General features: G+C 37.7%; 2 protein-coding genes across 19 annotated transcripts in view; one reads left to right on the forward strand and one right to left on the reverse strand.

The window, feature by feature from the left end:
* PCM1 (pericentriolar material 1) overlaps positions 1-20,150 on the reverse strand; it is a 48,158-nt gene extending 28,008 nt beyond the window's left edge. For 8 of the 17 annotated variants that reach the window (XM_082050868.1, XM_082050871.1, XM_082050876.1 and 5 more), the window contains exons 1-15: positions 19,788-19,887; positions 15,977-16,108; positions 15,148-15,393; positions 13,757-14,029; positions 13,028-13,198; positions 12,737-12,853; positions 9,371-9,548; positions 6,969-7,078; positions 6,335-6,551; positions 4,906-5,101; positions 4,409-4,585; positions 3,507-3,664; positions 3,079-3,293; positions 932-1,086; positions 720-849 (exon numbers count right to left, since the gene is read on the reverse strand). In XM_082050868.1, coding sequence (XP_081906994.1) covers positions 720-849; positions 932-1,086; positions 3,079-3,293; positions 3,507-3,664; positions 4,409-4,585; positions 4,906-5,101; positions 6,335-6,551; positions 6,969-7,078; positions 9,371-9,548; positions 12,737-12,853; positions 13,028-13,198; positions 13,757-14,029; positions 15,148-15,393; positions 15,977-16,072 — 2,439 coding nt within the window. In that variant the 5' untranslated portion in view covers positions 16,073-16,108; positions 19,788-19,887. Of the gene's footprint in view, positions 1-719; positions 850-931; positions 1,087-3,078; positions 3,294-3,506; positions 3,665-4,408; positions 4,586-4,905; positions 5,102-6,334; positions 6,552-6,968; positions 7,079-9,370; positions 9,549-12,736; positions 12,854-13,027; positions 13,199-13,756; positions 14,030-15,147; positions 15,394-15,976; positions 16,109-19,787; positions 19,889-20,036 lie in introns of those variants that run through there. The other 9 variants (XM_082050867.1, XM_082050861.1, XM_082050875.1 and 6 more) reach the window with 6 other exon arrangements.
* A 34-nt stretch (positions 20,151-20,184) lies between these two features.
* Positions 20,185-21,988, forward strand: part of FGL1 (fibrinogen like 1) — a 29,978-nt gene continuing 28,174 nt past the window's right edge. Inside the window, exons 1-2 of one of the 2 annotated variants that reach the window (XM_082050883.1) lie at positions 20,185-20,298; positions 21,133-21,185. The gene's annotated coding sequence lies outside the window, so the exon portion shown is untranslated. The remainder of the gene's footprint in view (positions 20,299-21,132; positions 21,186-21,988) is intronic. The other variant, XM_082050882.1, reaches the window with a different exon arrangement.

Here is a 21,988-nt window from a genome sequence, read left to right on the forward strand (position 1 = left end):
AAAAAAAAAAGCAAAATGGCAAAATAGAGTACAGTAGCTGTCTAAAACTTACCTGCTGTTAAAACCCAACACAGTTCAGTCCTTATGAGATAGGAGAATTAGTGTTCACCGAAAAGAGATTTTCAAATTAAGGCTAAATACTTATTTAAGAACTTAGCCAGGAATCTACAAACTTTATTTTTATGTAGTATAACCTTACATAATGCTGTAGATGCACACAGTATTGATAATTTACTGCTTATTTCATAGGAAAAAAGTTGATCTTCAAAGTGTATGAGAAACAATACAGTACAGTGCAGTTAAGTTCGACTACAACAAAGTGTTGATCATGCTTACAAGACACAATGTTGTTTCAAAATACCAGACCATGCAAATGGCTACTAAGGAGTGAGGATGCAGTGACTGGCAGGTACAGACAGGCAAATGTCAAGCTGTAAGTAAGAAAGAAGGTTCTGTGTCTTTCAAGATTTTAAATCAAGGCTTTTGAGGACATACTACAGCGAAATTAGAGCTGAACACAGCAATCGCCCAACAAGAACCTACAGTGTAACGGGATAACCAAAGCTCTTCTATAGGCTTAGAAGTCCAGTTGCTTACAGGATACAAGTACTGCCAATTTAAAGTTTTTTCCAGTTTTTATAGTGAAAAAATGGTGTGAAATATATTTTATGTTTTGTTGCTCAACAGCTTAAGAAAGCAAAGAAATACATTCCACCTACTTGAAGGTCAGGACAAGCTTTCTGTAACACCTGAATTTTTTCTTGAATTTCAATCAGTTTTCTTCTTTCTTCTTGTAACTGCTTAAGCTCCTGTTGCTGCTGCTGGAGTTTAGCTTCATAAAACTTCTCTCTGTGTAGATAAAATTATTCCCATATTATTTGGCAAGAAGCTGCCTAAAGAATGATTGTATTATCTTTTGACAAAGGCATACCTTGCTTTTTCATTCAGTTCTACATCTTTTTGTAACTTGTTGGTACTAGCTCGGACATTGTTTGGTTGCTGCTTTGTCTCTTCCATCTCACCCAAAAACAAGTCACCAATATTAGATGCATTTGCAATTGTTGTCTGAGGTTCTGGATCATCATCCTAAAAGGTTGCCAGGAAGGCAGTTAGGCTATTTCCAAGTTGATACACAAAACGTAACAAGTTTAGTTCATCTAAACCCATTCTTCAAAACTAAACAGTCTGAATAGCTCTACCTTTAGTTCAGATCACATAAACTGAGAAGTCATCATCTTCATGGTATCATGACTTTAAATTCTAAGTTAAATTATCTTAAAGTTAAAGCTCACGCTACTGAAATTTCCACTACAAATGCAAGACAATTTGCCTCTGGAAGCATGAACCACTTGAGATGTATTTTATGCCTACAACTGAGTGGATGGAAACACACAGACATGTCAAGAAACAAAGGGGGAGGTGAAAAGAGAAAATGGAGGTGAACAAGGGTGCTTAAATACTGTATCACAGTATCACGGTATGTTTGGGATTGGAAGGGACCTCAAAAGATCATCTAGTCCAATCCCCCTGCCGGAGCAGGAACGCCTAGGTGAGGTCACACAGGAACATGTCCAGGCGGGTTTTGAATGTCTCCAGAGAAGGAGACTCCACAACCTCCCTGGGCAGCCTGTTCCAGTGCTCTGTCACCCTTACGGAGAAGAAGTTTCTTCTCAAATTTAAGTGGAACCTCTTGTGTTCCAGCTTGATCCCATTACCCCTTGTCCTATCATTGTTTGCCACCGAGAAGAGCCTGGCTCCATCCCCATGGCACTCACCCTTTATATATTTATAAACATTAATAAGGTCACCCCTCAGTCTCCTCTTCTCCAGACTAAAGAGACCCAGCTCCCTCAGCCTTTCTTCATAAGGGAGGTGCTCCACTCCCTTAATCATCTTCGTTGCCATACGCTGGACCCTCTCCAGCAGTTCAAGAAGTTAAATGTTACTATTAACAGCTTAAAATAAAACCATAATTACTCTTGAAAGATAAATCTAAAATATTTTAGAAACAGTCTTCTACATGGTTCTCTATTCCACTTTACTTGTTTTCTTTTTCTACTTTCAGTTCTCAACCTAAATTGGAAATATTAAAGCTGTAGCCACTGCTTCTTGTGTTTTCCAACATGATCATTCTTAATACAGAACCTGCTGAACAGGAGAGATTATCATCAGTGACCAAGTATGATACAGTTATGCCAACCTACAGTACCATTACTCAGTACATACAGATAAGCAGCCTTGTGAACATGAAGGAAAGATTGAAGATATGCCATTAATTAGGTTATTTATTAAGGAAGCTGCTGTATTATCTCTAATTCTGATTTATACTACTGTGCAGTTAAGATCTCTATAGTGACGATAAAAACAAGCCTGACCCAGATACTGAGAAGTTTTGATAGCAGTATAATTCTGAAATAACAGCAGTGTGTTTATACTTATGGAAAACACTTTCTTATTGAGACTGGTTTTAGAGTTCTCACATAAAGCCTTTACATTTCTGATACACCTATGTGTATTCAGTATGCGGATATTACACTAGACAGTGCATAAGATATTCTAAATTTAAAAACAGTGTCAATTCATAGCTGGCCCTCGAGATTCTAAAAAAAAAAAAAAAAAAAAAAAAAAAAAAAATTCCAAATACACCCCCACCCAACTCAACCCAAAACACCCCAACTCAAACATATTGCAACATCCGAAGATTTTAAATTGAACAATGCTGCAAAACCTACGATTCAAATACTAAACCTGATGAATATTCATTATAAGCTTAAAAATGTAGATCAGTATCATTAAAAAAATATTAATACTTCTTGGTTTGTATTTTGTAACCAAGTGCTAAGGTATTAAGGCCATTCTTCTGTTAGGTTAGTATACCCCAGTAAAATTCCAGATTTGAACTCCAGGAAGTATCACTCTTGCCTTCAAAAAACCCAAACCGTATCTCTTTTTCCCAGCATAAAAATGAGTACTTTGAATATTACACTAAGGAGAGTGATTTTCTCTATTAAAAGATATACATTACATGAAATAAGATACGATACATTTTTGTTGCACAAATTAATATTCATAAAATACCTGCACCATAGCAGCAAGGTTTTGTAATTGTCTAAGTTTCTGTTTTGCAGCTATAAGCCTATTGATCTTCTGCTCAAACTCAGCATCTCCAGCAGTATCACCCAGGCTGCTTCTGTGACTAGATGCAGAATCTTCACTAACTCTATCTTCTTCCACTTCTTCATCTTCACATTGGGGTAGGCCAATATCTTTGTCATCCTCCCTATTATGACAGTCTTGAGGCAGGGAGAGGAGGAAACAAAATAGCACCAGTGACACATTACTGAATTTCTGAAGTCCATTGTAATTACTGGACATTAGAAAAAGATCAGCTTAATTATTAGGCTTTTGAACATTTTGCTCATCAAACAAGGTTCTCCCAAATTCTCTATAGCTATCAGAATTATTTGCACCAAGACTTAAAATAATTAGAAGATTTCAGAACATACCTAAAGGTGACGACATTTTTAGAGTCCTTATGTTAGCAGCAGATCTGTTATTTATTTCACAGTCTGTATTAAGATGTCTTCCATCTCTGTTATTAGTTCCACACTGTACATTTGAGTTGCTATTTATGTCACTCCAACTACTGATTCCTTGAGGATTTCTAGGGCAAAATGCATTACTCATGTTAACTTTTTAAGAACTGATATTGATGGAATTTTACTTCAGCCATTTTATTAACTGGCTTTTATGGGAATTTGTTCTGATCCTTTTAAAAAACAAACAAAAAAATCAACCCCATATCAAATCAGTCCAGACATCTGGAATCTCTCAATATCCATCTCTCCAACAGATATTTTAAAATTTTTTTAGGCAATCAGAAGCAGCTACAGATCATCATCTGCTATATCTACAACAATACAAGAGATTTTCAAAGTATATGTCTATCTTATAAAAGATTTGTATGATTCATACCTAAATTAGTACTGCCTTCTGCACAGAGAAGATCCTTGATGCACACAGTTGCCCAACTGGACTATAGCTCTAAATGCCTCTCTAAACTGAAGTTTGGTTTTATTCCAATTATCTAGTCTAGGCCTGTTACGCTTCTAGTGGAATTCCATATACATAATTCACTGCTTAAACCCAAAAGAATTACAGATTTAGAAGTCTCTTATAGTGATTTTATAAATGTCCAATCTAATCTACATTTGCTATATAACTAAGTTACCAAAGACAAGATTATTATATAATTTCTAAAAGAAAGCTACTTCAAGTTAAAAATTTTGGAAAGCTAATGTCAGCACAGAATTAAGTTTCTTCTGGTTGACTAAAATAATGTATTGCTTCAGGAAACCTGTAACAACTTAGCTACAGAAATTTAGGATGACAAAAAAAATATGACAACCTAATATTTGTAACAGGCTGTGGATCCTCACGTTCAGAATCACTTTCTGATTCTTCAGTTTCTTCCTCTTCCTTAGTGTTTTCATTCACAGCATCTGTCATCATATCAGATGTTTGCTCATAGTAGTGAACTAACTCACGTAACTCATTCAGCCTCTTACGAACTTCATTTAGTTTCCTGAGGAGAAAAAAAAAAATAATTGTGTTTTGCCATATTAATCAAATCTAAGTAGAGTCGAAAACCATATTTATATTTATAGTTCTTAGAAGTCTCCTGCCATTTTCTTAGTTATAAGAGCCTTCTCCTTGAAGCTCTGAACTTATTTAAGTGTCCCGGGCCATTTACCAAATGGTCTATAATACTAAATTAAGTAGATTAAAATACGAAATGGTTTCTTAACACAGAACTTATTAAAAAAGTAACACTCAAAATCACTAAAGCATAGTATGCAAAATAAAAACCAAAACAAACAAACAAAAAAAATCAAGAACTTTTACTGAAGCTTTTCTGTTGGATTTAGATTGTCATCTTCTTCACTCTCATTCTGAGAAACCAGGGAATCAGGAGGATAGGGAGCAGCTGCCAGGCTATTTGATTCGCCATTGACAACAGTTACTATGCCTACAGGACCAGAAGCAGCTGAAGTTGTACTTCTTTGATCAACACTTCTTTGAGGAGAACCTGAAGGAAAAACTACATAAAAGAAATACAGCTCATCAGAACAACTTGCAAAAAGGAATCTGCTTTAGTGCATTATGTTAAAATATAACTACCGGAAATATTGCCAACATATGAAACAGCAGTTAATAATTTATTTTATTACAAGAACAAATGCTTTTGTCTTAAGTTTCATGGCATGCAATGCCAGTAAGCAGAAAGTAGTAAGTAGCTTTTGTAAACAAGACTTCAGTCAGTTCCTTTTAGCTTTATCAAACTTCAGAAGAGGAAACTTTCATGCTGTGGGTCTGCCCAAAGAGTTCTTTCTAAGGGTTTATGGCTGAATTGCTTTAAAAAAAAAAAAAAAAACCAAACATTTCAATACAATAAAAATACTACAATTTTTTTTCCTCTGCTCAGCTCTTTTGTCTACATGCTGTAGAACATAAATTTGAAAACTGATGTTTTCTTTTTTCCAGCTACATGAAATCATATCCAAATAAGTTCATATTATATGAAGTACAAGTAGAAAGATGGGGTATGGTAACGTAACTATTAAATCAGTCTGCCCTTTTCCAGGAGCATGCTTCCAGTGCCTCATTTCTTAATGGTACCCAGAATACACTGTGATCACCTCTCAGAAGTTTCTAGCTATAGGACAAACTTCACATGTACAAATGTATTTCTAGAATTAGAAAATGAGAGCATCAAGTAGGCCCATATCAAGACTTCAAGAAGAAAAAGCCATCTAAAAAAACAGGTCAAAACTCTATTCCATTCAGACAGTTGAGTTCCTCTGGTACAGTCTATAATTGAAGTCCCTGAGACTAGTGCATGAGAAAGTTTTTTGGTAGCAGACAAGCAAACCCCATAACACCTTAGAGCAACTAATATCTGAAGTGCCAAGCACATAAACACAGATGTACAGTGATATAAATACAGAAAGTTCAAGTTCATATGTTATGATCCACAGGTCAGCTGTGTCACAGACAAGCCTTGAAAAAAAAAAAAATCATGTCATCACATCCTCACATTAGTCAACTTTGATGTTATAAACTAAAGTGCTACTAGCAAAAACCACTTATCATTACTCCTAGAGCTCTCCCATCAAGACAGAAATTTATATAGCATTAAAAACCATTTACATAATATTGCCCCAGCACAGCTTTATCACTCTCATTTTACTAACCAGTTGCAAGCTAAAAGACCATGTAACAAATATACCCATTAAAAAAGCGGTATTCTTGAAAAGACACTACATTTACTTACAGGAGGAGTTATTTAGATGTTGGTCACGAAGTGTATGAAGTTCTCCTAACAGTTTGTCCATTTTTTGCTTTTTACCCTGCAACATTCGCATCTTGTTAAAAAGCTGCGCCTTCTCATCTGACAGGCGTTCAGACATTGAAGAGTTTCTGCTTTGTGAAACCTCTCTAGTAAGTGAAAGACTTTCTGCTTGCCTTCTATTGTCTGGTACAGACTGCGTCTAAAAAGAGTAATTTCATTTTATTTAGAGCACTATTTAAAAACCCAAATAAATTTTAAGAAACAAAAACCCCCTTACAGCCTTGCTAGGCTCAATGCCAGAGCAAAGAACATTATAAAGGGAAACTGATACTGAAAAGACTTCTCATGATATCCCAGTTAATATGTTGAGTTAATTCATAATTATTCTGCAATATAGAAACTACTTCTCTAGATTTGCAAGGAAAACTGAGAGACAGAAAGATCGGCCAGCTAATAACTATTAAGAACAAAAAGATGCTGAGCTTTCAAGTTTGAGGGAACCCTAATTACTCTACTAGCATATGCACACAAATAAGCAAGACAAATATCTAACTGCAGCGTTCAGAAGAATGATATGAGACCATGGCAAAACTTAGAGCGCAACCCATGGACTGACCTGAGAATCATGAAGTTGGTTATGAAAGCGCTGAATTAAGTCATTCAATTCTTCATTCAGTTCTGATGTAAGGCTTACTCCTGAAACACTACCTGTAGTCTCTGTTACAACTGGGCATACAGAAGAAGAAGGAAAAAATATAAGTACTTTCCACAGCAATGAAATACAGGCTATTTGATGAAAATGTCTGGTTTAACAAAAACACCAATATACTGCACCTCTTAAAATACAGCAATTATTTTTAATGTCATGTCCTTCCCACCAACTTTACTCTTGAAAGATTACTTGCATTGCAGAAATACTAGTAAATCAACTTACAGCTCCTCTGTGAAGAACCATAAAAGGACTTTGTAACTCTATTCTGTGTTTTGCTAAAAACTTCAAAGCAAAGTTAAAACCATCAAGCCTAAGGTTGATGAAAACATTTTGCTTGTTAGAAACAAAGTTGTTATTACTTAGTACAGCCAAACTGAGAACAGTGTATGTAATATTACTTCCTTAAAATAATAAATTAACATGACACCAAGCTTTCATCTTGGAATAAATTGTAATCTTTATAGCTGCAAACACAGTCTTGAGGAGTTGTCCTTCAAAAAGCTTTGAAAGGAATATATTAAAAAGAAGGCTTTTTTCCCCTCCCTGAAAGTTCAAACAGTACTAAGATATGGAACTAGCAGTGGAGAGATCCAAATAACTCTTTCCCCAAATATGAACCAATGCTTTATAAGAAAAAATCAAGCACAAATATTATACATTTTCCCCATAGATCAAGACTTTGTTACCCAAACAATGAAGTTTCACTGTTTTCAAATTTTAAAATATTTCTTTTGCCCTGTGTCAAATCTGAATATTTACATTTCCTGCCCTACAGTTCTGGCACGTACCACATACCTTTAAGTCAGCCAACACAAGCAGCAGTAAGAAACTTATTAAAGAGTGACATAAGTGGAAAGGTGAAACAAAACAAAGAATTTAAAAAATGTTCTAAGTTATCACAAGTAATTCTATTTTCTACCCACTCCTCATCAAGATGCAGTTTTGTATATTTGAGAAAATAAGAGAAAGCAGATTTCATCACAGGTCTACTGCTGCAGAACAAATAAGAGAAAAGCAGTTACTGAAAATGAGCAAACACCTTTCTATGGCACTTGCTTCTTCTGCTCCTGTGGTAGCTTTCTAAAACTTCTCTATCTACCAACTTCCCCACTTCTCTTCTTACATTAAAATCTAGACTTTCATCAACTAGTTCCACTTTCCTTCCTATAATCTATCCAGTTAAGGACAAAAGAAGAGGCAGGAAGAACAAGGAACCTTAAAGAGAAGTTTTGTAAACTGTAGAAAGCAATGCTTATATATATACAAATTAATTTATTTTAAATACAAAAAAATAAGTGTAATAAGAACTGCCATCCCATCTACCCTCTAATCAAGCCTAATGGCAACTCTAATGGGGAACAGTAACACACACTGAATGTGAACTTACTCAGTGCAAAAATGTCATTCCCTATGAATGCACACACAACTGTAGCCCATTTCCAAAGAGAAATGAACAAGACTGGGGGGAGGGTGAGCTCAGTACCAGTTCCCAAGAAACAAAAGATAATCCACATGTCTACAGTGCACAAATCAACGACAACTTCCTCCCTTTCATGACTGAACTCTTGAGAAAACAACTCCGCTGACACTCTTTAAGCAGATAAGCAAATATCAAAAACAAGTCTGTGCCCCAAAGATAACTTCTGAAAAGTTGGGAATATATAAAACTGAATTAAAAGAATGCTTTTGAATTGAAGGTTATAACGTAATGGTGGTCCTGTATTATCAGCAACCCACACCCAATTTACATGCCACAGAATTTCAGAGTTCTAGTTTAATATTTATTTATTTGACTGCTTTAGTAACTTCCTCCTTTCTTTTATCAGATAAACCCTTAGTCTAGCAATGGCATTAAGCTGTCAAGCACCCAGCCACCAAAAAAAAAAAAAAAAAAACCATGAAAAAGCAAACAAAACCTCAAAACTACCAACTGCCTATAGCCAGAAGGATGTAAAAAGGGAGAGAACACTATATCCCCCACTCTGATTCTTTCCTTCAGAGGCTTGGTACAACAATGGAGATGAAAAGCAGACTCCTAATCTGATGAGGTAGACTAATTCTTAGGAGGCAAATATTTCCCTTTCAGGATTTTACAAGCCACAAAATCAGCTGTGTGGGTTTAACTGACACGTAATTTTACAATGTTACATTGTCAATTATTTTCAGAAATGGAAGCCTTGCAGTAATTTTTTTTTTAAAGTGCATTATAAAAAAGAGACTTTTTAATGTGTATTCCACAATTGCAGCTTTCATCATTCAATCAGCATATTAACCTGCTATCAAAGATACACCATCATTCCACATACCAGAATCATCCATGACAGCAATTGCTTGCTCTGCTTTATGCTGCAAAGCAAGAAGAGCTGCCTGTCTTCCTTGAAGAGCCTTTAATTGCTCTTGCTGTTTTAGCATCCTTTTTAATAAATCATGCTGCTTCTTCAAGTTCTCCAACTCCTCTTTAGCCTCCTGTTGAGGATCTCTAGCCTGAAAGATAAGGAAGAATATAACAAATAAATCATCATGATTATGGTAAAGTACTAGCGACAGAAGCATCAAAACAAGCAGTACTTCCATAGAATCAAACAGCCTGGTTAGTGTAAAAAGGTGTAGATGTCACGGCTTCACCTTTCCAGTGGTCCTTTTTAGTCAAAAAATTTTAGACATCCAACAGGGAGAAGCCTGTACCACCAAGACATGCTCACCACTCCTGCAGGTTACGTTTTTCTTTTAGAAATCCAGTCAGCCACCCTGATGTGCCCCAAAGACTAAGCCAAGAGTTCCTCATTTCAGCAGAATGTTTTGGGCAGTTATTCTTCTCTAACCTGTAATGTGTTTAGTTTTGTATGCTACATTTATGCAATAGACACTAGAACAGACCAGATTTAGGTAAACCAATTTCAAAACAAAACCATGCATAGGACCCCTTGTATACCAAATTTTCAAATACATGGAAATAGGTCTGAAGGAATGAAAGCATGTTGGGCAGTTAAAATACATTAAAACCAAGTTATTTTCATCATCTTATTCCAATTAAAAGCTGGAGATTTGCCTCAAAATGTTTATTCAAGTATTGTCAGTGAATTAAGTATTTTAATGAGACATCCACAGTTAAGATTCTGATCCTGTTTGAAGTGTGATTATCACACTATGCAGAGGAAACCATGGAGAAATTTGCCTCCTTTTTTTGTTAAGAGTTGACAAGTATTTAAAAAGAACATTACTAAAGCCATCATCTTCTTTCCACATAGTGCTGAGTTTCTGAAGTACAAAATTCTATCAGTCCAAAAATTTCACACCAAATGTCAGAACAGAAGCAAGCATCTTATTAATTAGTTGTGGGTACCATGGAATGCTCAGCTTTCCAGCAGAGAAAGAACACGACCAGAATCTAAACTTCTCAAAGAAGGTCCACTAAAACTGACACTGCAATTGGCACTGATCATTCCTGTTAAATTTTCATCTTTTCTGTGTAAAGCAGAGTAGAGACAAAATAGAGTACACAATGAAACAAACACAGGAAGGAATAAGGGGATGCACCTCAGTCTCACTTGCCTATTAAATAATCCAAGTATTATCTAAAGTACCAGTTTTGACTGAGTTCATTAAAATCAAATGAATTTTTCAAGCTTAGTTCTACATTTAGATTAATAAGCTTGACAAAATATTTAAGCCTTCTAGTTTATTCTATGGGAAAAAAAAAATAATCAAACTTAAGATTTTTTTTTTTTTTTATCAGAGTAAGAGACAAAGCCATAGAAAAGCTGGTAAAAGATAACACAACAAGTTTTAGACTCCAAGCCCCTTGGCCTTCCCTTTTCCAACTAAATATTTATATGAACAGCTATACAAAAACATTTGTGGAACAAGCTAGAGCTACTATTCTCTAATTTATTTTCTCTACATGACATTAGCTTAAATTTGCATTGGTAGACTATTAAGTGTAACATGACAAGTGTCTGAAAGTCACATTCACAATGTTTTCCCAGAAAGAGAACAGCAAAACTAGAAAGATCATCTACATAAAATCAGAACACCGGCTGTAAAGAGTTACATGTAGTACTTTCTCTGTCAATGCTTACACTTCAGTAGAGAAAGCTGTCAAACATCTCTATTTAAAGAAAAAAAAAAAAAAAAAAAACAAACTCCAAGCAAAGAAGAGTCATTCAATTAAAAGACAGCTGGATACAGAGAAGCAGGCCAAATGGGAACATTCACTGTGAGTGACAAATACATTTTAAGCGGTTAACAGGAAAAAAACAAAATCAGCATGTATAAACCCTATTTGAGGCTAAAATAATATTTTGAAGTGTACCTTTGAAGGCAATCCATGTTCTCGGCTATTAATCCTACAAGGCCAGATTTCCCTGTCATTCAGGGCAGCTCTGTCATTTTTCCCTTTAGGGCTTGCAGTAACATCAAAGTCTGTAACCTGTTCTTGTGAAGCTGAATTCCCTAGTTTGTCCTCAATGCAGGGCCGAATGCTCAAACTAAAAGATACCTCCTTTATTAAATAGTATAGTATGTTAGAATTTGAACATGTGCTCCAACTCAGCATGCATTTTTACGTTACAAACCTACCCACTTTTATCAAATAATGAAAACTAATAACAAATAGAATCTACTAAAGGGCAAAGACATTTTTAGTAATTCTTAAAATTTTCATAACAATAAGGCTCCATAGAGCAATCAACCTTATAAGACTAGACATATCCATTCTGCATGTAATATATTCAGGCTGCATGTAAAAAGAAATTAGATACAAAATGAAGAGCCAAACATAAAACTAAAACCCATTTTGCAAAGATGAAGAAAAATACAAGTTCACATGCATACTTCTTAAAAGCTGTACTGGTCTTTTTCTGTTGTGGGTTTTTTGTTTGTTTGTTTGTTTGTTTTCTTACAAAGCCAAAAATAATTTAAAAACTTCATAATGTTTCAACTACTGTTTTATTTCTAAGCATGTAAATTCTCCTAATCTGTAGAAAATTAAGAGTACTAACTGGCTAAAAGAGTACCAGCTTTCCAGTACTTTTCCTCAATACAGTAGTATTGGAAGATGTAAAACATAAGTTATTAAAATGTTGTTGTATCTACAAGAATTGTTTACCACATTCATATAAAAGCTTTTATAAATGGAAAGCAAGACTGTCTGTGTATCTCAGAACTAAATTGAGAACATATTTTCTAAAAGGTGCTCATGTCTGCAAAAAAGGAGAGAAACTTCTGTGTTAGGTCAACACTTCTAGTATATTACTAGAAAGATGCTGGGGGAATGGCCCACTAATGACTCATTTCTAACCCTCTCCTCACCCAATGCTAAGTTTTCCCCAATAACAGAAAAAAAACCAACTTACATTGCATGGAAAACTATTCCTTCCTACATTAATCCAGTTCATGCTCTGCCAAAGAAAACACTTAACCCTTCATTCCAACGACATTTAAAAAACTAATAAAGGTATATTGTTGTGACAGAATTTTTTTTTTTTTTTAATATGGGAAAAAATTTAAAGGAAAAAAAAAAGGTCCACACAAGCATGAACACCTACTGAACAGTGTCTAGGGATTTACCATTTTTCAATTGAACTGCAAATTATGACACTATCACAACAATCAGGACAAAACCAAAACAAAGCCTTCATTTCTAGCACCTTAATTACTAAAAAGCAGCTTACCGTGGTATCTGAAGCCTCAGACTGCACATCAATGTTTAGCGATGTGCTCTCACCTACAGAACCAGATCCCACAGCTGAATCTATAGTCCGAACATCATCCTCCTCATTTTGTCTAGCCTGAAATATTTCATTGGCATAAATCAAAAGCCATATAAGGGGGCAGTAAAAAGGAATTATGGAAGGCACTACACATCAAAACCAACACCCCCAGTAGCACCATGAAAACACCAATGCTCAACTCCTAAAAATGCTTACAGTGCAGAAATAAATATATTATGTTCTCAAACTTACAAGCATCTTTTGCAAAAATTTCAGATAGGATTTCTCCTGCTCTTTAAGGTGATCTATAAGGTGTGATAAACGCTCAACATTGGCCGATCTTTCATTTTTCTCTACAAGATCATCCCGCATGGAGCTGGCCTTAGCAATATAGTCGCGAATTTGAACTAGTCTGCTCACAATCTGTAAAGACACTGAAATTACTGAATGCATTCAGCTACAGCTTTAACGTATTTAATGCACAAGAAATGGTGATAGCAACAGCAAAGTAGTAATTAAAGGGGTGACATACTAGCACTTTCAATCCTATAAGCACACATCTGCAAGTGGTTAGAAGTCAATAGCCTTGATAAGGATAGATTTATGCATGAGTAAAGCTGCAAGACTGAAGCACAGGGCTTCTTGTCAACATAGGTTAAAACAGAATTGAGCTCATTAACATGAAAATATTAAACTGTGGCAGTATTTTTTGGAACTGTATAAAAAGACGACAAACCTTTAAGATTAAAATTAATACTGTTTCTGTTACCAATAAGAAAATTTCTAAGGAACAATACATGATTATGTTTGGGTTCACTTTTTCCTCAACTTGCCTTTTAAAAAAGTGGGAAGACTTAAGTCTTTCCAATAAAGATTTGACAGTTATACTTTCCGGAAATTTAAAAATATGCACTGAGAAGTAACAAGGTAATTAAAACCTGAGAGTCAATATTCTGCAGACTTTACAAGCTATGTAAATACCTGGCTACTATCCATAGCTGGTTCTCCCCCTCCATCTTCTTGAGCAGAGACTTGACAATTTTGCAAGAAATCCTTGCTCAGAGCAGCACCAAACAACTCTTTACATTGGACTGACACCCCACTTTCCTTTTTTTGGGAACATGAGGCAGGATCTTTGCTCTTGTTAGTGTTTATCTGCAGTGACAGGAAGTTGAATGGCTTTTTGTTTTCATTAAGTTGACGTTTGTTGTTAGCAGCTGTTGCCCTGCCTTGAGAATCACTTCCAATGCTTCTCTATAAACAAACAAACAAAAAAGAAGAGTTGTTTTATTTTTTTCCCTCCAACATATTATCAACACTGATTTGTTTCACTGCTTGAATTATCAGTTCTGCAGCATTATTAGACTGATTTTGAAGTTACCTTATTAGCCACTAAATAGCCAAAAGCTAGGTAAATACAGTGCAGGTGATTTTTTGCCATATAGTTTTCAGAAAGCAAGCCCACCTTCCAAGAACAGCTAAAAGGTTTTGCAGTTCCTCAGAGCTTAAGTCCTCATCTTTGCTGTGGCCCCCACCTTCACTATAGTGAAAGGCATCCTACTTCTCCAGGTACATTTGAGAGAAGAATAGTAATAAAAGAACAACATAATCACTTTGAGAATATGATACCTCATACTTCAGCTTTTCTTTAGAACCTTCTGAATAGCAACTTGTTGTCCTAATATACACTTGTGGAGGAAGTTATGCCCAGTCTTTATATTCCCAGTCAAAGCAATGAACCACCTTTGAAAGAATCTTCACAACCCAAACAAGTTAACAACAAACTGGCAAAAATTAACAAACCTCTATTCTGAAACTGTTAGCACAAATGTATGCCTTGTTACCAAATCATTAATCCCTCACACTTGTCATTGTTCTGGACAAAGGAAGGATGAACATGCCACTTTCCCAAGGAAGCAGTTATTGCTCAAGTGCTCATGCCATACATTGCTCTACACTTTACTGAGGAGCAGTTATTAAAGCTACTCTCCTGCTCAATTCACATGGATAACATGTTCAAAATTGCAAACCGGCACTTTAGGAACAGACTTTCAAAATCAGGTAACAGATATTCTCAAGTGTCAGACAATTATGATGAGTAATACTGATTTGAGGACATGGGGATTTCTTAACAACTGAGAGGAAGAAAGTGAAGACAGTTACTGTACCCTCAAGTACAGGAAAGCCGTGCTTCTGAACTTTCCACAATTTTCTTAAGCTCAAAACCAGAATTTTGATTTGGCTCCCATGGTGCCTATAAGCTTTTTTTAAATCTTAATCGCTTGAGAAATCTCATTCATCTGTCAAGTTATTAAGAAATAGCTGAATAAATTTCGGTCACATTTATAGTGGGTTCTAGTACTCACACCAACCTGATCCAGATCACTGAAGTTTATTCTTTGTTTAAGCCTTTCTAGCTCAGCCTGCTCCGGAACAGACATCTGGGTCATGTATCGAGCATGAGGAAAACTATGAGGAGTTCTGGTCTTTCGTCGTCCTATTCCAGGTGAGGATTCTGGAGATATATCATTAGTAAGCCTTGTTTCAGCTTCCCCACCAAGCTTTTTCTTGTTTTTTTCTGAAGATCTGTTTGCTTTCTTCTGTTGACTTCCCCAGTCCTTAAGGAGGAGAATGAAGAAAAAAGGTTGTGTTTATTATCCACACAGATACAAAAGTAAATGTTTTAATTCAGTCAAAGAAATTTTACTTCCATTTTAGAAGTAAAAAGCAGTATCCAAATATGCACCGAGTTTTCTAGAGCAAATGTCACATTACAAAAAATCCACTGCAGAAATTAAAAATAGCTTTTCAGGAAATTTTAAACCCATTTGCTCATACAATGCATTATTTTCAAAGGAAGCTAAAATTGTATTTCTCTTCTTTGCTGAAGGCTTTTCAGCAGTTTAGAACTTTTAAAATTAGAGTTTTCACTTTCATGACACCTACAATGCTTTTGTGTCTAGCTACTTCTTTTTTTTTTTAACCCAAAACAGTTCCCATCTACAGACTTCACAACCTCTGAATTACACTCATTGCTTGCTAACATCTACTTCAATTATTTCCACTGGTTTTGTGGATACTTACCTGTAAAGCTGTACTGACAAGGCTTAGGGTTTTGCATTGTTAGCTGTGACTAACAGAATCTACCTGGTAATTAACAGACATCATAAAAAAGGAACCAAAAGATAAGATTAATTATACCGTGTTGTTCAGCCGGTCATCAAAGCTGTCATTGCTCCAGCTAGGCAAGTCTTGATCATTCATGCCCTCTTCAAAGGGACCACCTCCTGTTGCCATGACAAGCAATCAATAAAAAGAATCTAAAAGAAATAGCTGAAAGAAACAGGCTGTATTAAAATCAGTTTATGTCGAATATTTTAAAGATTCGTAATCTGAAATGACTAATACATTTTCACCATAAAATGCAAACTCAAGGCTGTTTTAGGAAACTAAAACCCATGTTTACTGAACTCTGTTACTAAAAATGTAACAATGAGAAGAACACAAGATAGGAGGTAAGACACACCCCCCAACTACTTCTTGTTTAATTTTTAATGCCAGTTGTTTGGGTGGTTTTTTTTTTTTTTTTCCTTTTTTAATCCCTGCTCTTAGAAAGTTAATATTTTTTTCTTTGGAGGCTCTCAGTGTTCCTCACTTTAAAACACACTACACAGTGCTTGGAAAGACTGCTCTGTGATTCACGAAGCCTGCACTTTCAGGTCCAGAGTGATGCCTATTCAATACAGTAAGTGATTTTGGAGATCTAATATGTCAAACATTCACATTTATTACAATATTTAGATACTGACAACAGAGCACTGAAGGGGATACCTGGTACAATACACAGAAAATAGATATCGATTAAAGGATTTTTACTTTCTTTACTACAGATTAAGTCTTTAAAGCAGTGAATGCCACACCACTTACATTATAGTTTCTAGTAAAACCAAAATAATTTGTTTCCTAGAGCCCTACTGCTCTCTAATCGTATCATTCTGTGCAGTATAAAGTCATCTACATGTTAAAAGTTTTTATTTTCACTTCTAGTTTTGACTCTAGTGATAAAAAAGTTGTTAAAGCTGAAAGATAGAAACAAAGTACTCCTTTAAAGCAGCAAAATTCGATTAGCCTGTTAAAAAAGCTGAAGAACACATAACTGTACATACTCTCGGGCAGCAATAAAAATTGTTTAGCTTAAGTGCTACTGGCACAGTTCCACTGCACAACGCTACCAACTTTTTCTTTATAACCACGATGAAGTTCCATTGCAGATGTAGAAGAAAAACAGTTTTGCAGATAATTACTTTTTCCAGCTAGTTTTAACTGCTGTGTTAGGACACGATCCTAACTTTATCTTCAACAGAAACAAAAAAAAACTAAAAGGACAATTTATTTCTAAATATTTTACTGCAACCTACCTACTATTAATTTTCTCACCAATACTTCACACAGTGCAGGTGAAGAAATCACCTAAAACTCAAGATTAGGAAGTATCTAAGAAGGTTTCTTTTTCTAATCAGTTCCAGAAAAAAAAATACGGAAGTTTAAAAGCTGTACTATTACACTTAGTTATAGTAGTCAATTACAGCCTCCTCAGTAGGTTCATTTGCACAAAGCAGTACTTTTGTGCAAACACAGCCTTGTTATTGTATCATGAAGGAAATAGGATTTATTGATTATGCTCATTATACCATAACCACATCTCCACTCAGCAGCATACCAACCTAAGTCACATTAACACTGTTACGAGTAATTCCGCTTTTGCGTCTCACAATCATAACACAGGTATAATTCAGTGCCTGCGACTTTGGGAACTGGCAGATCTGTGCCCTACAGTTCTTGCACAGTTCATACTCCCTTCTTTGTCTCAACAGAAGTGTCCAGTAGGCCATGGAATCAGAAGGTACCATCTATGAACTAGCTAGGCAAAAAACCAAAATTAAACAAAAACAAAACAAAATCCACACACACAACACAAGAAAACCCACCCTCAAACAAAGAAACCAATCAAAAAACCCACACAGGTGAGTTCTCAACTGGATAAGCTCCCTGATCTGGCTAAACCTATGACTAAATAAGAAATACCTGTAAGCTCAAGGAAGGCAAATACAAGCCATGTCATCAGGAGGTGCAAAACCCAGAGAGATCAACTGTAAAACCATACCTCCTGTGCAACTTCCACTCAGGTGAACTGTCAGATTTATTTAGAAAATAACACAATGCCCTTTCACATTATCTTTGTTTTCATGCAGAAGCATAAGCATTCCATGAAAAGTTCACAGGGAAGCTCTCCTGACAACTCCATGTAAATCTGACAAGCATTCAAACAAACAGTTATCAGAGTTTAGCTTATTTTAGAAAACACTTATGTTTTGCAATAACTTCAGTTACAGATACTCTTCAGCTTTGTAGATGTGTGAGCCCCAACATTTCAACTGGCACTCTATCCTGACCTATGCTACTAAGCATAATAAGTTCATCTTGACAAGATTAGAGGCCATCTGGGTTTACAGCCCAACTCAGTAAGCTGTTTCCTCATCATGTTATATAATTCTACTGAGATCACAGCAAAATATGTTTTTTCCCCTACCTTCCATCGTGTAAAAAAAAAAAAAAAAAAAGGCAGTATTCATCTTTACATAATACAAATAACTATTCACATAACTATTTGTAGTTTTTTCTTACTTTCCATTATACCAGCTATTTCCAGAAGAAATCCTCTAATGAAAGCTTTGGTATCCTCCCATGACGCTATTTCTGCATGCAGCAACCTATTAGCAATCTCAACTCCCTGCACATTAGAGAATCTGTATAAAGGCTCTATGAACTTGAAAAAATACTTTCAAGTTTATTTTCTACAGAATAAGGTAACATGTAGCATTACAGTCAAAACATGGAAGATTCAGTCAAAACACGTTTCGTACATGTAACAGCAATATGCAAACTGCTCAAAAGTATCCCTAGGAAACATGGTAACGAATCAAAGACATCTATATTTTAAATGGCTTTTTTCTACAGCAGAATTGTTTCTGACATTTTTCCCTACAGTATTCACATGAACTGCAAGAGCTCTGAAGAGCACTTAACTCTGCACATAGGAACTTTTGAAAATTAAATGGAAAACAAAAAGTTGTAAAAAGCCAACATAGAGCCATAATGACTAAAAATGGGATCAAACTTCTCTTTAAGTTTAGGGTTTTAGGGTACACCCCACTGAGCATTAATTTAGCATTAACTCATTAAATGTCTACAGGGTATTGTGAAACATTAAAAAAAAATATCATCAAACAGGAGCAGACAACGAAGCAAGTCCTCTCCTGTTGCACCGGACAGTCCTCACACGAGCTAGGCGCTAAGAGAAACCCAAACGCAAAGGCTCGGCCCAAGGGAGGGATGCCCAGCACTAGCAGCCTGCAGAGCCGGGACCGAGCCTCGCACCTCTGCCCTTCCCGCCGCCCCGCAGCCTGCCGGCCCGACCTGACCCACTCACCCGGCGGGTCTCGTCGCCGCCAACGGGGCCGACAGACTGAGAGATCCCCCGGCGGCTCTGCCCGCCGAGCTGCTGTGTGAGGCAGGCGGGGCGCTGCCCGGGCCGGGGCGGTCGGGAGGCGCTCAGAGAGCCCGCTCCTTCACGGCGCCAAAGCCCGGCAAGCGGAGGATGGGGGTAGGCGGGCTCTGCTCGAAGCGCCTCAGGCAAAAGCGCGGGCGTCTCCTTGGAGAGCGGGTAACGCGCTTTACCCCGGGGCGGCGGGGAGCGACCCGCTCAACCTGCTGGCACCTCAAGACTTCCCTGGGCCCACCGGTCCCGGCGCCCTCCTGCCCATCAGCGAGCCTAATCCACTCTCCTCAGCGGCCGGGTGCCCACCCCCGCGGGCCTGCGGGGGCGCAAAGGCCGAGCCAGGCGGCCCTGCCCCACCGGCGGCGGCCCCCGCCTCTCCCACGCTCCGCCGCCTGAGGAAGAAGGGGCAGCCCGGGCAGCCCGCCGCGCGAGGGGGCAGAGAGGGCGGCTCACCCCGCGGCAGAGGGGAGGTCACCCAGGCCCAGCTTCTCCTCCACCGCCGTTCACTACTCGCGAGGCCTGGCGCTGCCCGGCCGAGCGTTTCGCCTTCCGGCAGCGGAGAAGAGCCGCGGCCTTGCTTCGCTCAGCGCCGCGAAACAGGGCTGGCGAAAGGACTTACAGCCCGCCCTCAACCACCGCCGCCATCTTGGCCAGTACTCCGCCAGGGGTGCGGAAGGCGGGCCGCAGCGGACGGATACACACCGTTACCTAGTAACCTCCGTCCGGCGATGCCCTTCCGCGCCGCGCGAGCACCGCCCGCCTCGGGCCACGTAACTCCGAGGGCGGCCCTTCCCGCGCTTCTCGGCGCGCGCGCGCGCGCGCGCTGTCAGGGGCGGTAGAAACTGCAAGTCCCAGCGTGCAGCGCGCGAGAAGAGGTTTGGCGCCTCCCACGGCCGGGCGGCGGCAGCGAAGCGTCTGGAGCCTTGGGGCTGTAAAATAAAATACGGAACCGCTGATGAAGACTGTAAGTGACGTGAGCTGACTGGAAGAGTAGTCGAGTCACGTCAAAACCCTGAGCGTGGGCGGGGATCAGATGCTGTGCCCGTTTGGGGCAGTGCCGGCTCGCTGTGTGAGCGTTTGAGCTCAGCCGAGGACTTGCAGCTGAAAATGACTTAGAGTTTAGAGATCTGAGTTCTCGAAACTTTCCTTTTGAAAAAAAGTACGGAAAAAGAAAATAGGATTTGGGTATTAGTCGTGCTGTGCTTTGCTCTCATGCTCTGATTACCCAGTTGTTCCAGGCAGATAAACTTGTATTTAGCAGAAGTTCTTTGTAACCTCATCTGGGTGTCCTGCTCTGGCAGGGGGATTGGAGTAGATGATCTTTCAAGATCCCTTCCAATCCCTAACATTTTGTGATTCTTGTTGCTGGTGCTTTGGAGAGCTGGGCTTGCACTGTATACTCAGAATGTTAGATTTATTTTTCAGTAAAGCTGGTATCATTTATATTTCTCTCATTTGAGGGGGCTCTCCCTCATTGTCAGGATGGGAAAAAAAGAGTTATTTTCAGCATTTCCATTACACAGAGTTTCTACAGCAGAAGCATGGAATATTTACCTCGGCCTTGTGGTTCGCCCTGGGCAAGAAACATTGTACTGGTGTTATGTGGAAATTTAGTTAACCCCCCATCTCTCCTGTATTAGTACTTATACCAATGTATTTTGCTCAACCAAAAAATAAATGATATGTTAAACTTTTTCAATGACACATTAATTTATCTGTAATTTAGAAAAGGAACTAAATTGTTGGAAAACCTGTGAAATAGAAATGTTTCTAATAAAAATATCATTGTTTTCTCCAGCAGATGCCCTTGTATCAAAGGAATGTATGGACAATGTGCAGCGGATGAAAGAGGTGAGTATAAGACTGCCTGTTGTAGCAGCATTTTTCTCCTGTTTCTACCATGGGCTACACAACTCTAAATCCATAACTGAAATCACTTTTAAAAGAATCTGCAGCAACTTGATGGAAGCTCTCTATGTGATGAATATATATTTTTCATCTGTATTGTAATTCTGCAGCTAATAAAGAAGTTCATCCTGGCTTCAGATACCATGTCTGGATATTCAGCACAATATTGGCAATATTGCTGTTGGCAAGACACTTTTTATTTTCACAGTGGCATTACCTCCCAGTGCCCAGCAGGTGGAGGCAGAATTTAAGAAAAAATAATGCCTTAATACAATTACTATCATTTTTGTTGCTGTGGTTTATTCTTAAAATACAGCACCCACATTTCTGTTGCTTGCTGCGGGAAAAACATAAACACCTCTACAACAACAACAAAACAAACAAACAAACCAACCCACAAAACAAAAACCCCCAAACCCACAAAACAAAACCAAACAAACCCAACAACTTGCATAAAAATAAAGTACACTGTTAAGGAAAAACAATGAATTAAATAAATTTTAGTATGTTTTAGTAACAAGGTCTTTACTGTAGTCCTCTGTAAGCCATAACTGCGTATTTTCCGTAGCACAGGATGTCCTATATTGGTAGTATCCTTCTTAGGAGCTTACAGCATCATTATTCTGATTCCTGCTTAACATTTGCAGGCTGATTTTTCATTTTTCTGTTCTTTTTGTTTTCGGTTCCTCTTCTGGAATTGGGTGCAGACTTGTTTGTTTGTTTAAAAAGTGGTCCAAAGAAATAAA

The sequence above is a fragment of the Streptopelia decaocto genome (assembly GCF_964273445.1).
Source record: "Streptopelia decaocto genome assembly, chromosome: 4".
Lineage (NCBI taxonomy): Eukaryota > Metazoa > Chordata > Aves > Columbiformes > Columbidae > Streptopelia > Streptopelia decaocto.